Source organism: Larus michahellis, chromosome 1 (assembly GCF_964199755.1).
Source record: "Larus michahellis chromosome 1, bLarMic1.1, whole genome shotgun sequence".
Classification (NCBI taxonomy): Eukaryota; Metazoa; Chordata; class Aves; order Charadriiformes; family Laridae; genus Larus; species Larus michahellis.
Window position 1 is genome coordinate 88,691,451 of NC_133896.1, and position 23,288 is coordinate 88,714,738.

General features: G+C 40.0%; 1 protein-coding gene across 4 annotated transcripts in view; it reads left to right on the forward strand.

Moving 5' to 3' along the window:
* Positions 1–22,378, forward strand: part of PHF21B (PHD finger protein 21B) — a 167,903-nt gene extending 145,525 nt beyond the window's left edge. For all 4 annotated transcript variants that reach the window (XM_074590589.1, XM_074590612.1, XM_074590623.1 and 1 more), the window contains 8 exons: positions 3,054–3,105; positions 8,953–9,029; positions 11,855–11,909; positions 15,481–15,503; positions 16,894–17,052; positions 18,084–18,159; positions 18,531–18,634; positions 21,077–22,378. In XM_074590589.1, the coding sequence (XP_074446690.1) occupies positions 3,054–3,105; positions 8,953–9,029; positions 11,855–11,909; positions 15,481–15,503; positions 16,894–17,052; positions 18,084–18,159; positions 18,531–18,634; positions 21,077–21,301 (771 nt within the window). In that variant the 3' untranslated portion in view covers positions 21,302–22,378. The remainder of the gene's footprint in view (positions 1–3,053; positions 3,106–8,952; positions 9,030–11,854; positions 11,910–15,480; positions 15,504–16,893; positions 17,053–18,083; positions 18,160–18,530; positions 18,635–21,076) is intronic.
* The last annotated feature ends 910 nt before the right edge of the window (positions 22,379–23,288 follow it).

Consider the following 23,288-nt stretch of genomic DNA (forward strand, 5'->3'; position numbering starts at 1 on the left):
TCCGCTATGTTGTGGCCAGGATGCCTGGATGCCTGGCTGTGGGGTGACTTTCCCAGAAGCAGGATGGATGGTCACGGCCACCCAGGGTGTCCCAGGTCCAGTGGTCAGAGCCCTCTCCTGGGATATGAGCTGTGAGGGTTCAGTCCCCCTGGGGCGGAAGAGGGTCTGGAAGAGTGGGCCACCCGCTCCCTGCCATCGGCGCAGCTCTGCTGGGGTTGGAGGCCAGTAACTGGCTGTCTAGCCATGGGCCTTCTCCCACCAGAATGACTTCTGCAAAGAAATTAAGGAATTATGCAAGGGAGCTCTTCCTCTTGGGAGCAAGTACCTGAGGGTTTGGGGTTTGTTTTGTTTTGTTTTTTTCTTAAAAGGACCTGAGTTCAGCACAGAAAGAAACAGAATTCTGCCCAAAAGTTTTTGCTTTTTAAAAATTTTATATTAGTTAATTTTTAAGTTTCTGGCAACATTTTCCAGGACATTCTAGCAGTTTTTTATTTATAAGAAAAATTACTGCTGTAAATGCTGGTTATTTAGCTAACAGTGTTTTTAATCCCACGTAAGAAGGACAAGAGAGACACATTGCAATTGTGAACTAAATGCTAGCGTTAGGCCTGGGTTGAAAATCTGGAGAAACTGAAGCCTCCATTTTGTGCACAGAGGAGAAACAATAGACTCTGTGATATTTGAAAGAAAAGCATTTCGGCGGAAGTAGTATTTTGAGTTGAATCCAACAATCTGCATGAATGTGAAATGGCAAAACTCATAAAAAAATATGCTGTTAATATAATATGCTTATTAAAAAGAACACAACTTCTACTGTTGTTTTTTTAAAAGGAACTATCTTTCAAATATCTATAAAAGCTAACCCTTCCTGTCTTTACTAGTGAGATAATTATCGAGTCCATTTATGAAGGTTCTTCATATGTTAAGGAAGTATGCTGTCATTACATTTAATTGGATATATATTGAAATAATTTTAGTATGAAGAGAGGAAATTGTTTAGCGGGCATTCCAGTAGTCAAATAATTTTAGTTTAGATGTCAGAAAATGTATGCTCCCCCTGCAGTTTAGTCTTTGGGTAATATAGTCATTCTGTGCTCCACTGGGAAAATACAATTGCACATTAACCGTTCCAGCTTTCTGATTCTATACCTAAATGTTGTTATTACTTCTGCTCAGAGTGCTGAGACATATCCTACCACAAAGTTACTTTTTGGTGGGGGTGAGGTGAAGCTTGTAATTCTGCTCAATTGACTAATTTTCTTCTCAGATCTGCACAGTGGATCGCAGATCAAATATTCATCTTTGTCTTCAGGTGTAGAGCCCCCACTGTGTCTAGCTGGTGTTTTAGACATGTAAGGAGTGAATGTTACTGAAATCAAGGTCTGACATGCAAATGAACACATGCGCTTGCCATTACCACAGTTACAGAAGGCAGAAATATAGCATGAATATATCTAAATTGACAGTGATGATATCTGACGTCACCATTTTTTAATGTACAGGGAGAGTTCCATACTAGGAGATCATGTGAAGAAAATATTCCTGTCCTATGAGGTTGTTAGTTCACCTGTTCGACAGAGATATTTTCACATATGTTAGAGGCATATAGGTGTCCATCCTGACCCTTAGGTTTTGAAGAACCCACACCATAGCTAGATCTTTTTATCTACAAAATGAGGATGTGCTTGCTTTCACAATTTCACTATGTGAAAGTCAGAATTGCAAAGGAAATGGTAGTTCCAGTGACTTACTAGTTCATTTTTTCCTGAACTGAAATGAAAAGTTGAATCATCAGGCTTTTCATAATACAAGAAGGTCAAACTAATTTTGACTTGTAAGTGTTGAAATGTGTGCTCCTGACACTTCTCTGATTGAAACAGAATGTTTTGACCTTCTGCCACTTAAACACTGTATTTTAGTTTGACCTAAATCTACACATTTTATTTTGGGTGAGTATGATAATTGCATCGTCCTGTGGTCTTTGAATGCTTTATCAGAGTTGGATTGTAGGCTTTGCTTGGTTAGATTTCCTAATAGCTCAGGTTTTGTAGTCAGTTTGTCTCTCCTGCGGAATAGCACCTCATGAAAATGCCACTTGGGTAACGTGATCCATCAAGATTGTTCATCATGGCAGAAAGAGGAAGAGATCCCTGAGGTCCTGGATGTGTGGCTTCAAACCAAGGAGTTCCATTCAGTTTGGATTTGGAACAACACTATCAGTTTTTGATCAGAAAGATGGATTAAAAGCTTCAGCAAAATTTCTTCTGCAAGGAAAAATTTCCCAATAAAAATCACTGACAGAAAATTTAGAGTCTGCTACAGTACTTGCCTTATCAGAAAATTTGTTAGTATGCAGATGTTTTTTGTGCATATACAGTGTAAAATAATTATGAGTAATATTTTAGATCAGATTCCTCACTGCAAAATGAGTTCACCAGTGTCAGTGGAAGATGTTTTTTCACTCACCATTTAAAGGGAAAATATTGGATCAGTGTACCTCTTCATAATTCGTGCATGGGGTACTCTCTTTGTAACTCGGGAAGAGAAGTTTCTGGAAGCTTTTTTTGGGTGAGAGGGCTTTCAATATGCTTCAGATGTCTTGTTTAGTGTTGTAAAGTTTAGTGAAAGTGTATCATGTCTTGTTTTGCATCATACAGCTTGGTCATATCCAATAAAAGCAGTGCCATGTCCAGATCGTAATAATAATAGATAATTACTTCTCTAAAGAGTGGAGTAACAAAGCAGCTAGAAATGTGAAATCGAATTGACTGAATTTTGATCATGTGCTGTATAAAATCGGTAGTCATACAGCATTGGCTTCATAAGTCTCTGAACTGCTAAAGTTCATATAGTCATACAAGTAGGATGTGACTGACTAGGCGTATCTGAAACAAATCTTCAGTTAAAGTTTGCCATATTACTATGCACTCCAATAAGATACATTTCTAAAAGACCTTTACTGGGTTTATTCTGTCAATTCTAGATGTATTTATTTACTTAATTCTACCATTGTTGTAGTAGAAAATCTAACCCCTGTTTTATTTTTTCCTTAGAAAATTGCCTTCATGGTAGCATTAGGACTGGTTACAACAGAACATTTGGAAGGTAAGATGGCATATGTTGTTTTACAGTTCAGTTTTTGAGTGAAATCTTTTCTCTTGGCTGCAGAGCAGCCAAGAGGAATTGGTGATTCTCTCCTCTGAAGGGCAATAAAAAATCAGGTGCGAAGTTTTCTATGCACAATTGTGCTTTTCAGCCTCAAAATAATGGGTGACCTTACTTTGCTTTGCCTCCCATCCCATTGCACAGCTCAAGGGGCGTGAGAACTGTCTCTGCAGCCAGCACTAGCAGGCTTGGCATAAACCAGCGTTTGGGCTTACTCAGTCATCATGGTCCTTTAACGGATATTAACAACTGGAAGACAATAGTGAGGCAAAAAGCCTGCAAAGACTTTCACCGGCACTGATCTGGTTGAAGAATTAGTGAAGTTCAAAGATGTTTACCCAGATCTTCTGTAGTAAGCATGCCCCCTCCTCTTTTCCCGTATGAGATGGACTTTAACTTTTTGAGTTAATCATCCGTCGTCTCTAGAGTTCCACAGAACATGTAAAAATAGTGGTGAAAATCTGGCATTTGTTTTATAAGAGTTTAAGCAAATTAGAAAACTACCTCTCACAAAACTTGCTTCCCTCCGTTTCTCCCCATTTAGACAAAAAAGTAAACAAACTTCCAATCTGATCCTGCTTTCGTGTGAGAGCTGCTAGCATGCTTCCTAGGCTTCTGAATATGAATTCAAACAAATATTGTGCATAAACTAAATGCAGTATCGCATAGTGTTCAGTTTAATTTTCCAACCTTCCAAAAATACCTTGCAAAAGGTGGCAGATTTGTACCTTTCTTTGCCTCAGCTTTGTCTTTCTGAAAACACAAAGAAGAGGGGGAAAAAAAGAGTTTGTTTGGCAAATTTGCCAGTGGCGTGAGATGAGTTGGAGTTTCTTGGCAGAATGGGTTAGTTTTCACGGGCAGAGAAGATACAGCTATTTTTAAGAAAACGTCTACAGCTTGATGTGTTTTACTTACATGCTCAGCTAATACAACTTGGTGTGGTTCCACCAGTATAAGGAGAAAAATCTGGTATATCCATGTCAGCTGACAATGATTCTTGATCACAAAAAATGTTAGTGATAATGGACATTTACCACCCATCCCATGGACCATCGTCAGCAAAATACTTAGGAATTTCCAGTGCACTGAGTTTAAGTTTTATGTGCTGTAAAGTTAGGCACGTGGTTAGATACCTTGCTGACTCAAGTGGTATCTACCGTTTTACAGCTTGATTTCTTTTTAGTAAAATTCTCTTGTTTTTTTTTTCCTTAAAAGGTTGTGAATTAGGGAGAAAATAGCATCCTAATTGTAAGGTCTCCTCAATATATGCAGCAGGTTTTCTGTGGGTCTTGTTGTCTTTTTTCAGTGTCTTTCCTCTTTAAATCTGCATTTTAGAAAATCGTTTAATGTCCCAGTGACTGAGAATTTGAAAGCAGTTTAAAGAAACTTTAAGCCATCAGCCTTTTTAATCCTTTAATGGTAATGGATTGAAATGGAAATTAAAAAGCTACAGCAATTTTGGGAGAAGATTTATAATCCAAAAAGTGCAAATGATGACTGGTTCTTGTTTTCTTTGTCTAAGGAAAATAGGACAACATTTGAAATTATGCTGAAGTGCAAATTATGCTTACAACAGAGAGAACTCCATTTTGAATAATTCTTTACCCTTTGATTTTATTGGAACTAATAAATTGTTTGTGTGGATTTAATGCTTATGTTCAAAACACCAAATACCACTCTGGACTGTTTGTTCTACAGTAAGTGTGGAGACGCACATTTTGAACCTAACTGCGACAATACTAATCCTGCAGAATCAATTCCTTCAGACAAATTCACTTTTAATATTTCTACTAGCTTCAACTAAATGGCTCCCACCAAGAGCTGTTTACTATGGAAGGGTATTTCTTCATGAGTATTGGTGATTACAACTGTCAAAAATACCCTTAGAGCTTTCACAAGCTAAAGGTTATTATTTTAGTGCTATGTCATCTTTATGGTTATCAGCCATTGCTATGTATCAGGAAGCTATGGTCATTACACAGTTCAGTTTATTTGAGTACTTCTAACGTATTTCTCAATTTCACATTTTTGGAATTAAACTGTATCAAGATTGGGTCATTAAAAGCTTATTCACTCAGTATCATTAATTCACAGTGTTACTGCTTTTCTTCATTTTATTCATTAATTTTGTGGTGAAGGGCTATGATCCACTTCTATATGGATTCCTTTATCAGCCTAGCAGCCTTTCCTCCTAACTTCCAGAGGAACACCTTTCCCCTCACTGCGAAAAGAGCTCTGTTCTGCAGAGCCCAAGTGCGAGGCATCTTTTGAGGCCTTTACCAGTGAGTGAACACAGGCACCTCCACTGACTGACATTCTGCAAGGTACGGCTTGCACTGAAGATAAATTGTCATTACGGGCCTCACAGAATAACCATCCAGAGTGTTTATTGATGAAGGCAGCAGCTCATTGAAGCTTTGCCTCCACCATAAAGCTATCTTCAAATTTATTCATCTCTGTAAAATGTATTACAGTTTAGAGGTTTCTTTTTCTCTTTGGGTTATATTTTTTAAATTAGTAAACTAAGGAATAAGATAGGCCAATTCTGTGATGCAGTGCGTGGTTGTAACATAATAAATCTCTTTCTCTGGGCTATTAGAACACCTTTTAGCATTACCATTGTGTAAAAAAAAAAAAATAAAAAAATAGAAAACTAGAAAACTTTAAAAGAATTCTTCAGTTCAGGTCATTCTAAAAATGCACATCTTGTTTTACCGTAGCAAATTAAAACCCCTGAAATATTTCCATCTAGGTTACTGGAATGTTTTAATCATCTGAAACAAGTTATTTATTTCTAATTTATTAAGCTCTGTTTTGAAATATACACAATACATTTTAGCAGAAGTAACAAGTAACAAAAGATAGTATACCAGCATATGCTTCTGTTCTATCTTGGTGTGATTATTTACAGATACACTCTTAGATGTACATACTCTTTATATCAAAAGCACAGATATTTTTTGTTCAGTTTCCATAAATAAAGTGCTGAAATTGTGCTCTCCCTCCCTGATGGCTGCATAGGGTAGAGTACACCTAGAGCTGTTTCAGTTCATTACTCTCTCTCTCCGTCTTTATTTCCATCTATTCCCACTGCTATTACTTTTTCCCCCAGCCAGCTTTTATCTCTGTACCATAGCGATGCCTCTTCCAAAGCTGCATTCCAGGTAGCTACCACATGTGTGATTCAGACTCCATCAAATATTTCTGTTGCCTTGGTGAGAGCATGTACGGAAGAAATTCTCTCTTAAACCTGGGACCCAAAAGGGCAGAGAGCTACAGATCCATCACAGTCCTCTTGTGAAGACACTCGGCCCAGTCATGGACACAGAAATTCTCAAATTCTTTGTTTCTTTTTCTGGGGCAGTGAAAAGTCATGATCTGTGATCGCTTCGGAAAGACTAAGCCTGGGCTGCCTTAACTCCAGCTTTTTCCCTGCAGTGCCACAAGGGTGCTGAGGTGCTGCAAGCCCTGGATTTACTAACCACATAGGGTGGGTTACTGAGCCTGGCTGCGGGCACCACGGCTCCAGCTCACGCTGTTGAAATCAAAGCAAAGAGTTAGTGGAGGTCCACTTCCTCCATTTCTTGGCCAGCATCAAGGGAAGCAGTTCCTCAGTTGTGTCATTTCTTGCACATTTTGGCTCTGAGAGCATTCCGCTTACAAGAACTGACTCTGACATCAAGAACAACCATCGCTCCTCCGGTGGTTCTGTGGCAGGCTATGGGATCCATGTCTAGGATTTACTCTGCTGCTGAGGCCAGATTCCCTTCAGAGAATGCCAAAGGGTTTGGAAGCTTCAGTATGGTGGTTTCAGCATAGCCAGACAAGCATTTCGTAGGAAATACTTTCACAATGGGACAGAACTGTTATCCATACAAGATCCTCTGGTTTGAAGTCTGCGTAGCACTGAGGATGTTAACAAGACACTAGCATTGGTTGCAGCCATGGTGTTTATCGCACGTCTCGGTGCAGGCTCGGATCACACGTTTCTTGGTAGTGAGATTCTGCATAGCTCCCTGAGTCACATGGCGGCATATGTCTAGCTCATGTCAGATGTGAACACAGACCTGTCTGTACTCTTTGAATTGCCCTGGGAGAAGACACCTTCTGAGCATGAGAGGTGACATGTTCCTGTGCCAGTGGGAAAACCCAGCCAGAATATGCAAGTAGTCGCTCTTCTGTTTCTCTTGTCTATCCAGTTTCCTTCTGATACATATATCACTCCAAGAGTGGCGGCTTAGCCAATAGTCCTTCATGAATGAAAAGTTTCAAATCAATAGCTTGGAACTGAGGGCAGTACAAAATCCCTGCAGAGTGCTGTCCTCGTCTCTAGGGACGTCGTGTCTAAGACATGGCCAGCAATACTAATACCATTTACTTTAGCAACACTTAAAGTGGTATGTGGCCCCTTTTACTCTGTGGAGAAGCGATCAACATTTGGAATGGGTGCCTGGAACCCAGAACTATATGTTGGAAATCCTATTCCCATGTATCATAAACATCCTGAAGGCTGGACTGTATCTTACTGTTGGATCGCAAATGGGAGATAGTACTCAATACCCTGAAGGCCATTTTCTGGCACTGAGGATGTTCTGAGATAGATCTCTTTAGCTTAGACATTGATGAAAGATGCCAGACCTTCTGTAGAACCAGATGGTGTCCTGAGTTTCTGTTGGGTGTACTCCTGGTCCTCTGGGCTGAAGCTCCGGCCAGTTCAGAGTCCAAACTTTGCCTTACAATATGCACATAGGAAACATTTTACAATAGAGCACCAGCCCAGCTGCGCGCACTTCAGGTCATGGGATGCATACTGGGTGGCTCTCCTTGCTAAATTAGGTCTGCCCTTACTTCATTATCGAAATAAAAAGTAGGTTCTAAAATACATGGTGATAATAATCTCACCATTCTGAACTTACGTCAAGAGCTGGAAAAAGAAATCCCATACGACAGAAATGAAATCCTAGCTCAGGTGAAAGTAGCATTAAATCTGCAGGTTTCAGTGAGCCGGGAATCCGCACACTCTTTCTGTGTGTGTTTACAGAAGTATGCACGTGACTAATTGTTGCTAAATGCAGTCCTCGGCAAGTACTGTTTTGAATAGGTGGTACCACTTAGCGGAAGGGAGTTCTCTAGCGTTTCACCCTTTTCCAGACAGGACTGCAATTCAGTGAGCCTGTCTTTGCACTGTTCTTTCCAGTGACACAAATACATGTATGGCTCGTAACAACATTTTGCATGCTCAGGATCGTGAAGTTGTGTATTTTTGGATGGATAAATCATCACGCCCTAGTTAGAACTGAATCTAGCCATGCCATTCCGACCGTGCTTTTTCTAACCTCTGCAGAGGAAAAGTAATGTAAATTACATTTAAAAGGATCTCCATGCTTTCATCTGATACGAATTACAAGGCTTAACTGCTTTAAATGCTTCATGTTTGTTAATAGCAGATGTTGATAGTATTTTGAAAGCTCTCTGTTGATGCTTGCTGAATATGTGTCTGAAGGGATCATAATAAAAATCTTGTAGGGCAGCAGAAGTCTACCTTGGAGGAGGGGAAAAAATAAAAAATGCGTGTGTTCTGAATCTTGCAAGGAAGAGCTGATTAATGTCAAACCTTGAACTGCAGCAAATATCAATGCTGATGCAACCCAATTACACTTTAGAAACTGAAACTGAACACAAAGCCCAAGGGGTTGAGGGTAAGAGCATCTTGCTTAACAAGTTAGATCTACATTTTTCCCTGATGAATGAGAAACGCACAATTCATGTTTCTTTCCATGGTTACAGAAATCCAGAGCAAGCGTCAGGAAAGAAAGAGAAGAAGCACAGCAAATCCAGCCTACAGTGGACTCTTGGAAACAGAGGTACTTTATCATTCACTTTTTTTACCACGGTTCTATTCCATGTCAATAAAAGGTTTAAGTGCTTCTTATTACAAAAGTATATATGAATGCAGAAACACAGATTTAGTTGTAAAGAGATATCGATGTGGAAAAGAAAGAAAAGATCTCATCTCAGTAGCTAAGCAACAGGTTTTCACCCCACAACATCACTTGCTTCAAACTAGAATTCATCTTAGTTTTAATAAAGGCCAAAAGGACTAAATTAATGTGGGGCCTAATTACTCTTTCACCCACGCAGATGGTCCCTTTAGGTCAGAACTGAAGAACCGAAGTGGTGCGTTATGTTCAAACTTGCATTGCTATTTCTCTTTTCTGATGTGCCAAATAATAAATGGAGAAATTTGCTTTTTTCATTAGTGACATTCATAAAAGGGATGTGTTGGTTTAAGAATCAGTGCACCCTGCAGGGGGTATGGAAGCCTGCATAATAAATATAATAATGCATAATTAAAAATAAAATGCGCTGGATAATCTCTGTTGTCTGTTACACTTATGCTGTTACATTTATGGAAGTAGCAAAATTTCGTCCTACATAGTATTGGATTGCAAACCTGGTCAGCATATAAATAGACTTAACTTCTTCTGAAATTGTTTGTTTCTTTGTTTCTGAACTGACATATAGGTGTTTATTCAGCATGTTAAAATTCCACCTTTAAAATTTCACCATAGTTTGGGGTTACTATTTCAACTTCCTACAGGAATGAAACTGATTTGCAGCCAGCTCTCCATTTAAGCAAGATTCCTCTGTGTTCTGAGTTCTTTAAGCCTTAAGAAAGTGACTTTTCTTTATTTAGGTGGCAGCTATGCAGAATTTTTGGTATGCCAGCATTTCAGATTCCTATGTTTGTTGCCAGACAGCAGACAGATAAGGCTAAGAAGAAACCCACCACTGTAGTCAAGCTGCTTAGCAGCTTGACTGTCCTTTTTTCAAAGTATTGGGGATTTTTATACTCCAGAGCAGCTCAGGGCACTTGAATTCTTCAGAACTCCTCAACTTTTCTTTAGCGACCTCTTCAGAGCAAGTATTGATGTCTGTACATCCAGTATTTAACGCAGTAAGAACCTTAGCCTTGCTAGCATTAATAGTCTCTCCTCTTAGACCTTTTTGTCCTGATAAGTTTATTTAAATACTTGCAGCAGAGTTTTGTGGCATAGTCTGATCAGCATTTGTGAGAAACTCAGTTATCTTGGAGCAGGGATGGAGGAGGCGATTGAGGAGGTCTGCTGCACCCCTAGTTCATACATCTCATTATATCTATTCTCAAAAGCATATCCTGAAGTGAAAGATGGCGTGGAGGAAGAAATATCTGTGAGAGAGTCCTGTGGCTGATCAGCTGTGTCCTCATTAGGAGTTGTCATTAAGAACTGACCATGGGGAATGCTGTTCAAGTAAAATGGAGGCAGATGGTTTTTCTCTGATCAATTAGCTGCTCAGATTGATTTGCTAATCAGTGAGTTGAGGTATTTTGTGGCATTTCAGGCATTTTGGTGCAGTTTAATTTACGGTTAGTCTGCCGAATGATCTTTAATTCATGATTGTTTAAATTGAAATTGCATATAAATTAGACTTTTTATTTGCCAACGCCCCTCGAAACGGCAGGAGCTCAGCATCTGTAGTGGTGATGCTAACTTCCTTGATTACACAAATGTGATCACGGTCTTATGTCTTCACTTGAATGTTGTGCTTTTTCTTTTCAAAGCTTTTTTCTTAAAAAAAAAAAGAGGATACCATTCTATTCTCCCATTCTCCATAGCGTTTTGTGGTTTTGTTTTGTTTTGTTTTGTTTTGTTTTTTACATAGGAAAGGGTCAAGTTTCAGGCTGGGCATTTTTTGAAGGAAGAAACATCAATTCAAAATTCATTAACAGATTGGCAGGCACCTGTGTATAAGAGAACAGTTTACTCGCCACAGAGTAAATCATTTATTAGCAAAAACCCTCTAATTTTCCTCCAAGAAGAGTCTGACAATATCTAATGGAGGAAAATGGTACTGTTTCCGGTCCTGCTGTACAGGTATTGGATGGGTCAGAGAAACAATTAGGGGTTACACAGACTGTTAATGAAGCCTGGCTTGCTATTGACCAACGGCTTTTACCATCTGACAAGTTGGCGATGGGTTGCATTGAATTAAACATCTCAGTTAGGTTTCCAGTGGTCTGTGTTTGCAAGTTTGAAAGTCTTGGGTGACCTGTGACCTCAGCAGATTGAAATCACTGCCAGCTCCTAGAGGTCTACACATTAACTTCTGAAAGAGAAATATTTTGCTTAGGCCCACATACACTGCTTGCAAACAAAACATGTTCCTAGGAACTGTAGGCAAGTGTCACAGAAGGTAGCAATGCTTTTCTGCAGGTGGGAAGTTCAGCACCATTTCTATATACGCAAATAAAGATGTAATCTCACAGCAACAGTTTATTACACAGGTTTTTTTTGGACATTGTTTATCTGCTAGGTTTGGAGTTACTGTTGCTGTTGCCTTGCTCTTACTGACCTTTACAACGTATCCTGGAACGCAATCAATACAATTTGCAATTTCCATTTCTCTCTCGTTAGTAAAATCGAGTGCGCATCAAAGTGTTCTAATGAAAGATTGTTAGAAAGGTAAATAATACATCTGTTTGTGTGACTGTCTCGGGGGTTAGCAACAAATATTCTGAGTCACAGAACTGGCTTCTGGATAGCTGGTTCTGTATGAGGGAAGCTCATGGAGATTGTTAATATGAAATGGTAGGAGACAACCAGAGCACTTTTCAGTGACACTGTGGTTGGTTTCTTTTCCCTTGTAGCGGAAACGTCTTGCATCAAATTATTTGAATAACCCCTTGTTCCTTTCAACAAGAGGTAAGCATGTTTTAAAATGAATATACTACTATTCTAATGACATGTTAAATATTTATTAGTAGGATTTCATATGAATTACTGCGAGGGTACCATAGGGCATTACTTCGTGTAAGGTCCCTGCACTTTTTAGTGTGCAGTGAAAATAGACGGTTTTGCTGCAAAAACAATTGAAGGATAAGGCTAAAGTTCAAAACTGTGCTGAAACGGATCCAAAGTCTCTGCAATCAGTGGAAAATCTGATCTCTGGTATTGCAAGCACCATGCAGTGAAAGGCCTGATTGAAGAAGGCAGTGTTGCCAACCCCAAATGCATAAAAATATATATTGAAAAATTGGGATTTAAAAAATAATTACTGTTCCGGGCTTTTCATTTGCTGCTTCTCATCAGCTTTAAGAAACCGCTGTACATCCTGAAGGGCTAGAAATTTACCATACCTTTTACTTTAAAAACAATAGTTGAAAAAACACACAATTTTTCTGACTCCAAGAGCTGGAGCCATAAATCTAGATTTGACGTCTTTGAAGATGCCTTCCAATCTTGTATTTATAAGAACTTCAGATGCTGAAAATTTCATGGTAAAAGCCTTGAGAATGGACAACTCAGAGGAGCCATTTGGGGATGATGATGATTAGCTCGTGTGAAGAATCTCATTCCAGGAAAAACGTGCAACCTACAGAAAAGACAAAGAGTTGGGAGGTGGGATATGAAAGAAGGAGAACACTGAGTACAGTTTAATTCTTCAGACAAGGCCCATGCAGGATTTTAAGAAGGAAAGTCAGAAGTTTGAGTTCCATTTCAGAAGAGGAGAGAAAGCCGATAAAGAAATGTGATTAAATCCTTACTCTCATGTTGCCTTTATCACTTAGGCTCTACTGTGATGCCTTAGAGGTAAGCAAAGACAGGCATTTTTCTAAGCCAAATATTATTTCAGCATTAGGAGCGTTTACAGGGATAATTCCAATTAAGACATGAAGTTTTGACAGTTTTTCAGTGTTTGCTTGATATCCCTGTCCAGTGTCATGTTTAGTGCTTGAGATTCACCTTTCTGGCCCTGCCTTGAATTCCTGTGCCACAGGATCAGCAACTGAAACGCAGCGGTGCATCTCTCTACCTTCAAAACTTCCGTGTGCTAGGTGCAAACAATTGGCCTACTTACCATGTGCCTCTAATGCATAGGGTCTCAGAGGACAAGAGGGGTTATTACACAGTAAACAGCTATGATGACATGCCTCTTAGCAGGAGCCCATGCTCGTGTGAGCCCCAGTGGAAAAAAACATTATTCCTGCCTTATTTTTATCTTCAAAATTAAAATGATAATTTATTATTTGTCTTATCATAGCCCTTGTTTTTCCCATGTAAACACATGGGAAAACCAGGAGAGAATGGCAATGTTAGCAAGCCGTGATGTTAGCCCCTCAGGGGATTTCGTTTAAGTTGGGGTTTGATATCGCTGGCCTTCTTTCTGCCATGGGTTTGCCATTTTATTTGCAAGGAAGTAGGCAGGTGACAAGAGCTCCAGTGACGCGTCTGTCTCAGAGCCGCTTGGTGATTTCCACTCTTCTTAATTGTTAATTCCTCTTCAAGTCCTTCATCTTTGCTTTTTCCAGCATCCAGAATGGGCACTAGGATTCTGCATATTCTGGCAGTTTTAAGATGGACTTCTTTATAGCAGAACTCGCTGCCTCTGTAGGGGTTTATTAGCCATGTGCATGGGGCACTGTTGTGCCCGATGCTCTGTAAGCTCTGAACCGAAGGCAGCTGCTGTCGCAGACAGCTTGGGGCTGCAGTGGTGTACTTGTCGGCCCTCACTGCAGAGATGACTTCCCCTTCTCTTATAAAATGCTCGTTTAAAAAAAATGTCTTCAGTTTAATTTTTCAGCAACTGGAAGGCAGAAGTGGACATATTTTAAAATGCTTAAAACTTGTTAGTAAAAGTGAGCTGAAAAGAGAAATAAACAAACTAAAACAACCCCTATGAAGTACCAGAAACAACTGTCATTTCCAGAAATGCAGAAGAAAACAATTCTTGTAAATTTTCAGCAAAATGTCAATTAATCAGGATTCATTTATCTGAAAATGTCTTACCTGAAATGAGGTCACATCACCTGACATGTATCATTTGTAGAAAAGACTCTTCAATTATCAAGCCCCTGTTTATCTGAATAACATTTATATCCCTTGAGTAATTGCGGTGTCGTATCACAGTGGATATCTGTGTGTGTATTTGTGTATATAAAGTGACATCTACAGATTTTATAAGTCTGCAATTAATTATGGAACTCATTGCCAAAGGACGCTACAATTGTTGGAAAAAGTAGACAAATTTATGGAAGAAAAGAAATCGATGTACGGCTGTTAAATATAAAAACGAAGATGCAAACTCCTGGTTAGGGAGGTCCATAAACTGCTAGCATCTGGGAGGATACTTCTGGAGCAGAAAAATTTACTCTGTGCTTGCCCTGTTGTTGCACTCTGTGCAGGAGTGGCAGCACTGGATGCTGTTAGCAAAGGACCCCGGGCTTTGAAACCTTTGGTCTAATTGAGGTGAAGCTGTTCCTTCATTCTTATGTTCCTCTTCCTACATGTGTGAGAGATGTGAATGTGTCTGCATCTTCATGTGTGTAAAACGAAAGTGTAACAGCAGGTTGATCGGTATATAAGAGATCACCTTGTGGCAGCTGTACTCCAATTTGTGATCAGAGAGGGAGCTGAAGAAGGATTTGTTGACGGACAGAAATATCAGTTTGGTCGTCTCCACTTTTATTCCAAACAAAGGCTTCTCCATCAGCTGTTTGTCAGTGGGACAGCGTGCACCAGCCCCTTACAAATCAGCAGCAAAAATTACAACCCACTGTGCGGTTTCCATAAAGCTGTTAAAATGTTCTCACTTTATATTTTTGGACCAAAGTGTGATGAATTTCACAAATATTTTTATGAAAGGCTTGGTATGCTTTCCAGCGAGCTCTGGTGGTTCTTGTTCTTATCAGGCTGTGAATGCAATCACTAGAGACTCGTTTCATCAGAAGGTCAGAAAATCTTGGCAGTTTGGGTGGCAGTAGTTTGATGATAAAGAGTTGATGATAACATAAAGCTCAGTCGCACAAGTAGCTGGCCATTTTGGCCATGAATCAGCTGAACATTTAAACATGTGTTTAATGGTAAGTCAGTGTCACCGCTTTCATACTCCCAAGTTAAGCGCCTGCTTGAGTGCCTTGCTGGTTCAAGGCCAGACTGTTCATCACCCATCAGGCTGAAGTCCTTAAGAAAGACTTTTGGACTAGTGACATGCAGAGAGGAGGTCTGCATGAAAACCTTTGAAAATTTGAAACTGAGTCTGTGCTTCTCATACAAGTACTTTTTAGCATCAGATCTTCAGACACAGGATGCCTGCAATGTAAATTTTTAAATCTCAAATGCTAATTCCACTGCTTGCTGTTGTATTCTTTCCTGCCCGCATTAATTTTGGCAATGTCACAACTTGACCAAAATTACTCCCATAGCTGAGAACTAGCATTCACCGCAGTGATGTATTTCCCACTAATCTGTTCTCTGCCCTTCTTTCATATGCTAGCAAATGAGGATCCATTCTGGAAGGTATGTGTAGCAAAATTTGTGTATTATCAGTGTCCTTCTCATCCCCATGTAATTCAGTGCTTGCTTCTGGTTACTGTAGTCTATTGTGGTACAAAACTGGAGTATTCTCTTTGCCTTTCATACTTCTTGTATGAAACATTTCCCAGTTAAATAAATCTTTCAGCCTCTAAGTTAGAATTTCAAACAGATGAACTCTTGGGCTTTCCTATGCAAGGCTTGAGTTTAATCCCTTTGTAGAATCCACTGATTGAGAAATTGCTAGTCCAGATTTGTCTTTTTAATGAAAATTTTAAGAAAAATGAGTAACCATTCTAGTTTGTATAGATTAAATCTCTTTACATTGAGGCTAAAATCAAAACTTTTTGAGCAGGTAATTTCTAAAGAGTAATATTTTGGTGAGCAATTTTTTGACAGGACTGAGTTAGAATTCAGGATATAAGCCTGACTAAAACTACCATGAAAGATTATAATTAATATCCCTAAAAATGAAAATATGCTTTTGGAATTAACAAAGGTACAAAATTATTATTCTCCTTCCTGGAAAAGCACTACGAGAATTCAGGGTTTTTTTATAACGATTCACAAGCCATGAGAGTTTCAAAATCAGTATCTCCTTTATTAAAATGCACTTAATTATACAAAGAGTAATTAACGTTGCCACCAGATTAGCATAGCAATTTACTACATGACATTGTAACTTTGTTGATGAGTCTTAGTTCATTTTATATATTGCTTCAGACAAAGTACTAATCAGTCTTGTTGGAGAAAGGTTGTCAGAGAGATCTGAACAGAGAACAATTAGTGCCAGGGAGAACAGAGGGACAGAGGAGCCCTCTAGAGGAGTTGACGAAGAGGGTACATAGCAAAAGGTTGTACTCGAGCACCCAGTTTTCCTAGCTGCTCTTTGAGGCAACGGGCATAAAACATGGAACTGTGCTTTTTCCCCAGAAACTTTTCCTTGCTTGCTTCCTTCTGCTTTGGACTTGAAGGACAAGCGATCCACATACTGACTTTGATCCATGCTTCAAAATAGAGCTGCACATGGTGATGCATGTGTCGGAGTGACACTTTATCAAGAACAAGTGAAACAATTTCTACATTGCAAGCTGCCTATATTCGTCGACTCCCTCTGTGTTTGATTAGTTGGTTTTTATTTACTTTTCTAGCTGTTTCAATTTACGGAACTTGCTTCTGGCTCTTCATTTGGTTTTATTTGTTGCTATCATACACCATTATTTCTGTCGTCTTCTACAGTGGCCAGGGTGCTTTTGACAATTAGATTTGGTGTTTGAGTGGGCCTGTCTGCTGCAATAGTGGCTGTGAATGCTGTCCAGAGAGAAGTTCTCAATGGCGTGACTTGACCCAAGCCATCCTTCTTCTTCTCTTGCAGAATGAGATCCACCACGATGAACACTGCACTGCTTGCAAGCGTGGCGTTAACTTGCAGCCCTGTGGCACATGTCCCAGAGCATATCACCTCAACTGCTTGGACCCACCCCTCAAAACTGCCCCCAAGGGGGTTTGGGTCTGTCCAAAGTGCCAACAGAAGGTAAGCTTCATGGAGCGTAGCACGCCAAGAAAAAAAATCTCAAATTTGTGTACCACTAAACTAATCTAACCTACGGTCACAGCTTAGGGGACCGTATTAGCTAAGTAATGCCGAGAGGTTTTTAGTACAGGTTGCGGCATTTGTTTCTGGTATTTTCATCATGTTGGAGCTAGAACATGCACCAAGTGCCTTAGCTTCCCTGTAATCGCATCTGCTAGGTTTGTCCTTTTAAAATGTCTCTTCATTTCCTTTGTTTCCCTTTTTTACAATAAAGCCACCATCATGTGGGGTTGCCAGACAAGTAATGTAAATCTTACAGATGAGGGAGACAGTGTCAGAAGCAAACACTGTTCACTAGTGGATCTGAAAGCTGTGAAGAGAACACTTCCTTTTCTTTAAATCATTTATTACACATAGCTATTGATCATAGCCGTGTCAGAAATGCTAATTTGTCTAGTTGCTGTGAATAATGCTGATTGCATGAACAGGAAAACAATTACTAAAACAGTACAGTGTCACTGAATTGTAGAGTGACAATTGTAGAGGAGGCTTAGATTTTGTGCCTTAGAGTTCTTTGTATTTAGAATTGAGATCACTGCTATGTTCCCTTGAATATGTCAAGGGGAAATTCTAGCACGCAGTTGCAGAGAGCAGAGCAGCCCATGGTTAGATATGCGCAGTCATGTTTTCATATGGACCAACAACCTTTCGCATGTTCAGTAGACAAACGTTCCTGACTGTGGAGATCTTCTTGTCAGGGGCTGAAGAATGTCTTCTGGACATGGCAACAAGAAACAGAGGATTTGTAACCTTTTTTAGCACTCTTTGGTAGTAGTGTTTATAGTGACGTGTAAAGGAGTAAGCCCTAATGGAGACTGCTGCTCAAATTATTCTCTCGTTACTTTTCAGCATGCGAATTCTGAGACAAGGACCCTAGATCTGGTCCTGCAGAGCTGTGAGGCTGGAGGAAGAAAAACATTAATGTGTGCCTTTGTGGAGTTCTAACGTTTTATTGTTTCCTGGGCTTATAGGTGTTAAAGAAAGATGACAATGTGCCGTGGACTGGAACTTTGGCTATTGTTCACTCCTATGTTACTCATAAAACAGGTAGGGCTTAACGTAGCTATTGACAAGGAGTTCCCTGCTTGTGACAGGCAATGCCATTTGAGTCCTTCATGGCACTAATATTAAAGAGGTGTTGTAATGCTACCAGATATCATGGCATTATTAAGAAAAGGGCCATAAGGGGCTGTACCTGGGAAAAGCAGGTTACTTTCACCTCTTTCTTGGAGGCTTCCAGGACCACATGTGGTCCAAGGATTAATTCTAATTCATCTCAAAGGTGCAGTGTAACTTTAGGTTTGTCCTGTGTGCTAGCCGTTGACATAGACACATGCATGTAAGCAGAAACTCAAGCCCACAGTTTTACCATATGTCCTTTTCTTAACTTCTGCATCCTTAATCTTATTGTTCCACAGTCAAAGAAGAAGAGAAGCGAAAGTTATTAAAGAGAAGCAGCGAGCTGAAGAGTGAGCATAGACAGTTAGAAGAAAAAGATCGACTTCTCAACAATGCAGTGAAGGTAGGACACCTGAGTGGGGACACAGAGTCTCCTGCAGAGATGTTTATAAAGAAATTATGCCTGAAAAACTCATATTTTGTGGCTAGAAAATGATTTATGCTCCCAAGCTACAGATGTTCAAGTGTGAATATGTTTCTCTTTCTGAGGGAAAACATGGATTTCCTTTATGGACAAAAGCAAGCTGCACTGGCAGGCGAGGAGGAAAAATCACCTGAATTCCTGTTACACACAAAACCCAACCAAAATAGCTATGGCTGCCTTCCTTCTAGTGCCATGCACAGCTCTGATCTGCCCAGTGACTTTAAGGCAATTCCATTCTCCAGGTGAAAAGTTTAGTCACAAGCATGTCTTCCAGTGGTAGCTCAGAACTCTTGAGATTAGGTAGAAATAACCATCTTTATTTGTCTCAGGGGCTGAGTGTTGTAACAATCTCTTAATGACTGGGGATGGGTTGGCAATCATTTCTCTTGTTTTAAAGCTAAATGTTGACTGGAGATGTCTCCCGCGCATACCGTGCTATGAAGACAAGTCTTCGGCAGCAATGAATGGGCAGAGTTCAACACCATAATTCCTATTCTCTATGGGTGAAAGAACTTATTTGGGGCTACCTCACCTCCAGCCCACTCATAAAGGGTAGCTGTTAGCTTGCACGGCAGTCTCAATAAATATTTGAAACTTCCTTACCCTGGAAAAATCAAAGTGGCAGCTGCAGGAGTGACTGGTTGCTACTTGTTTTACCATTGCAGTTATCCAGAGGAGGCATGTTAAAATATTTATCACATTTAAAATAGAGTGGAAGGAAAAGCAATAACTCATTAAAAGACATCACAGTGGGGAATATTCCCTGTAAGTGTGTATAGCCACCATCAGCACTAATGGAAACACACATATGTATGAAGAATGACTCTGGGGTACAGAATATCTTTAGTAGGTAGGAAGGTGCAGTGGGATGAGGTGTTCAGATAAAGAAGAGCATTTGGGGATGCAGTCAGCTACCAGGTATATGTCAGGGCTTCCAAAATCAGTAACATTTCTACCTAAGCAGAATCAGGTTCTTTCAGTGGGCAACACTGTCTTATTTAAATGGTAATATCAGCTGATGATTATATTTATTGGAGATACATCCACTTGAAAGAAGAAAAGCAATTAAAGGTGTTCCAGCACAGAGCATTTAATTTCTGACATTTGCCTGAACAGAGATTTACACTTTTATAGATGCCACAGGTGGAATGGAATTATTTGGTAAAAACACAACATGATTTATCCTTCACCTGAGATTTCACCTATCTAAACCAATCTCTGAGCAGCTCCACGTGGTTACTTTTCAAACAACTTGACTTTCAAGTGAGCATTTCCCGCGTCCCTAGGACTGGAGATTCACTCCAACCCTGGACAGTCTGGACCGTAGCCAAGGAGGACCAACCTGCAGACAAATAACCAATTTTGCCAGGCCCAGGTGGTTTCACATATTAGAGAGGCCACCGTCCCTTTCTGTCTAGCAGACAGGCTCAGGTTTTTGATCTGTCACATAGTCCCTCGCAGGCTGGTTGATAGTGTAAAGGATGGGATGTTAGCTGCAGCAGCATAGAGTTGGGGAGAGAAAGGAGAATTACTGACTCTTCCTTCTCTCTTCTTGGAGAAGAGGAGGTATTTAAAAGACACGTAGATGTGGTGCTTAGGGATATGGCTGAGTGGTGGACTTGGCAGTGTTAGGTTGATGGTTGGACTTGATCTTAAAGGTCTTTTCCAACCTAAATGATTCTATAATGCTATGAGAGAGAGATTTGAGATGCCTTCATTTGGCTCAGACTGTCACCCTTATTTTCATGTTGGTTTGTATGAAATGTTTCAAGTGATTGTGGGGTGCAGTTTGGCCACCCCGTAGGAAAAAGACTTTCTTGTGACTGCAGTGGTATAACAGTATTGTCTGAGATCGAGTTTTCTGCCAGAAAGATATTGACATCATGTTTAGAGAGATCAACTTGTCTTCAGAGTACTGACTCCCTGAAATGTGTGTCACATACAAAATGCGTCGTGATGAGGTTTATCCCTCCAATGTTTATTGATGCCTTTTGGTAAGATTTAGAGACCTCACTGGTGACTTCGGTACTTTCCAATAATACAGCTATTACAATCCTGTGCCAGTAATCTCTTTGGAGAAGGCATTTCTGCCAGGCTGTCTACAGGATGAGGTCGGAAACGTCCTCTGAATGCATTTGGACTGGGATGAACATTGTTACCTTAGACAGCTGCTGCAGTGTATGCAGCCCTGATGATTACTCCATTCGTTAAGCTGTGGTTTTGCTATCCCCAAAGGAGAGTATACTTCCTTTGAGCAGGACGTGCACTCAAGACACAAAAGGATGTTTGGAGAGATGTTTGACACCAATTTGAATGTATTCTCAGTCTTCCCTTCTCTCTCCTCTTCTCTTTATTTGACAGAAATGCTTAGAGCTAAAAACCAGCCTGTTGGCCCAGCAGAAAGGGACTCAGTCATCACTGGAACGTCTCAAAACCCTCATTAGACTGATACAAAACGAGCAGATGATTCAGGTTACCATGACGACCACCACCACCTCCTCCCTGCTAACTGTCCCCTGGATCAAACCCTCCTCTGCCTCCGCTGCCATGCACAAAGCCTTGCAGCAATCACAGGGTAACAACTGACAGAGCCGGCTGTGAGAGAGCGAAAGAAGGGGGGAAAAGAACTTTATACACATGCGCAGATGAGAGATTAAACAGAAACAAAGGAGAGAAGGAACAATCTCAGTTTTGATACGCGTAGAAACTTGCAAACCAATCAGTCCAGTTTGTAGGTCACTGTGGCAGCAGGTTCCCACAGCGCGGGTTATGCTGCAGTTTTGTATTTGCCGAGACCTTCAGTGCTTATGAGATTTTTTTTGTTATGTTGGCCTTAATGTATTTATGACTAAGGATGAAGAGGAAAAGTATGGCCGATAGGAAGCGGGATATCCTTTTGTGGGGGGCAGACGGGTTTCCAGTTCTGCTTTAAGGGGAAAATTTTCAATGCAAAGAGTTAGTGAGCTAGTAGAGAAGTAGTTGGGCTGAAAGCTGTGTGTGGGAGGGAAATCGGTGAGATAACCAGAAACTGAACTACTTAGGACTCGACATGGATTCTTATCAGAGGAACAAAGTTGGCCCCGTTGATTCAGGTGACCTGGAGAGGGGGCCGTTTTTGACCAGAACGGCGTCACGGACAGTCACAGAGCCTTCGAAACAAAAGATCGTTTTTTTTCAGTATTATTAGAGTTGAGAATTGCAGATATTTAAATAAAGAAACTGTATGAAGTTAGCGTTTCTAGTAAAATATTGAAGTATTTTCATGCTGATGCTTCTGTATATGCGTTCCGAAGTATTTAAAAAAGTATGACTGTAAAACTCCTTACTTTTTTGCAGGTCCTTTTTACTTATTTTGCTATCAGTGTATTTTTCTCATGGAGTTTTTGTGCAAGATTTAGCATAAACCATAATAGTTGGATATCTTTGGCAGGTTGGGGTTTGTTTTTTAAAAAGATTATTTTGGGGGTTTTCTTTTTAGTTAATTTTCGATTTTTTTTAAAGATAAAAAGCAAATAAATATTCTGTTTTTTGTTTCTTGCCAGTACAGATAATATGCCAAAAAGATAACTTTACATTTTTGTACTGCATTTTTATTGTTAAAAATATATAACGTGATTTATTTTTTTTTCTTTTTGCTTGCAGAAATATCTGCTGAAATGGTACAGGAAAAAAAACAAACAACCCTGCCTCAAGGGGTTGTTTTTCCTACTGGATATTATCAAGAGTTCTGGGGGAGGGACAGGCCGTGGAAAACTTAAAGGGTTTGTTGGGGTTTTTTTGGAAACTTGATTCCTTTTTAATATTTTGTTGGATTTTAGCACATTTGGGGAGCGTTTAGCGTTAGCCTGAGAAAATCCCAGTGCGCCTGCTTGTTTCACTAGCTAGTCTTCCTGATACTGCAAGGGTCCGCCTGGCCGCCCCGTAGGCCACAGGCCCCCCCGTCACCCTGCGGCCTGCCCGGGAAGGTAGTGATGGGCACCCCGGTTTTTCTCAACGTCACACACACACCCACCCCAGATGCCATCGTCTCTGTTGTTTATGAGTTCTCCGTCAATTAGCACAACAGGTACTTAAGGAAAGCAAGAAGCCACCAGAGCACGACACAAGGCTAGTCTCTCACATCAGCATATCACATGGTGCCGAATATCTTTTTTTTTTTTTTTTAATAAAAAAAAAAAACATGAGGGACTGGCTTTTTCCGTCGCCCATCACTAGGCAGCACATGGTCCCTTCAACCATTTTCACAACTCCGGGAGAAACTGTGCAGTACTATACAAATCTATTTTAATACACAACACTCGGTTGAACAAGATTTTTATATTCTTTTATTGATGAACAAAGTGAACTAAGTAAAACACAATTGTTATACATTGGTTATTGTATGCCAATTATGCATTCTAACGTGGCTTGCAATGTAAATGTTTTCAGGTTTAATGATTTTTTTTCCTTCTCAGACAAATAAAAAAAAAAGGAAAAGCGTGGAAGGTTTAATATGTGAAGAATTTCTGAAGAAGTGTCTTGGACTGTTAAAAGTAGTTATTTTGAAAAGGGGACTGTCCAGTGGATAGTGTGC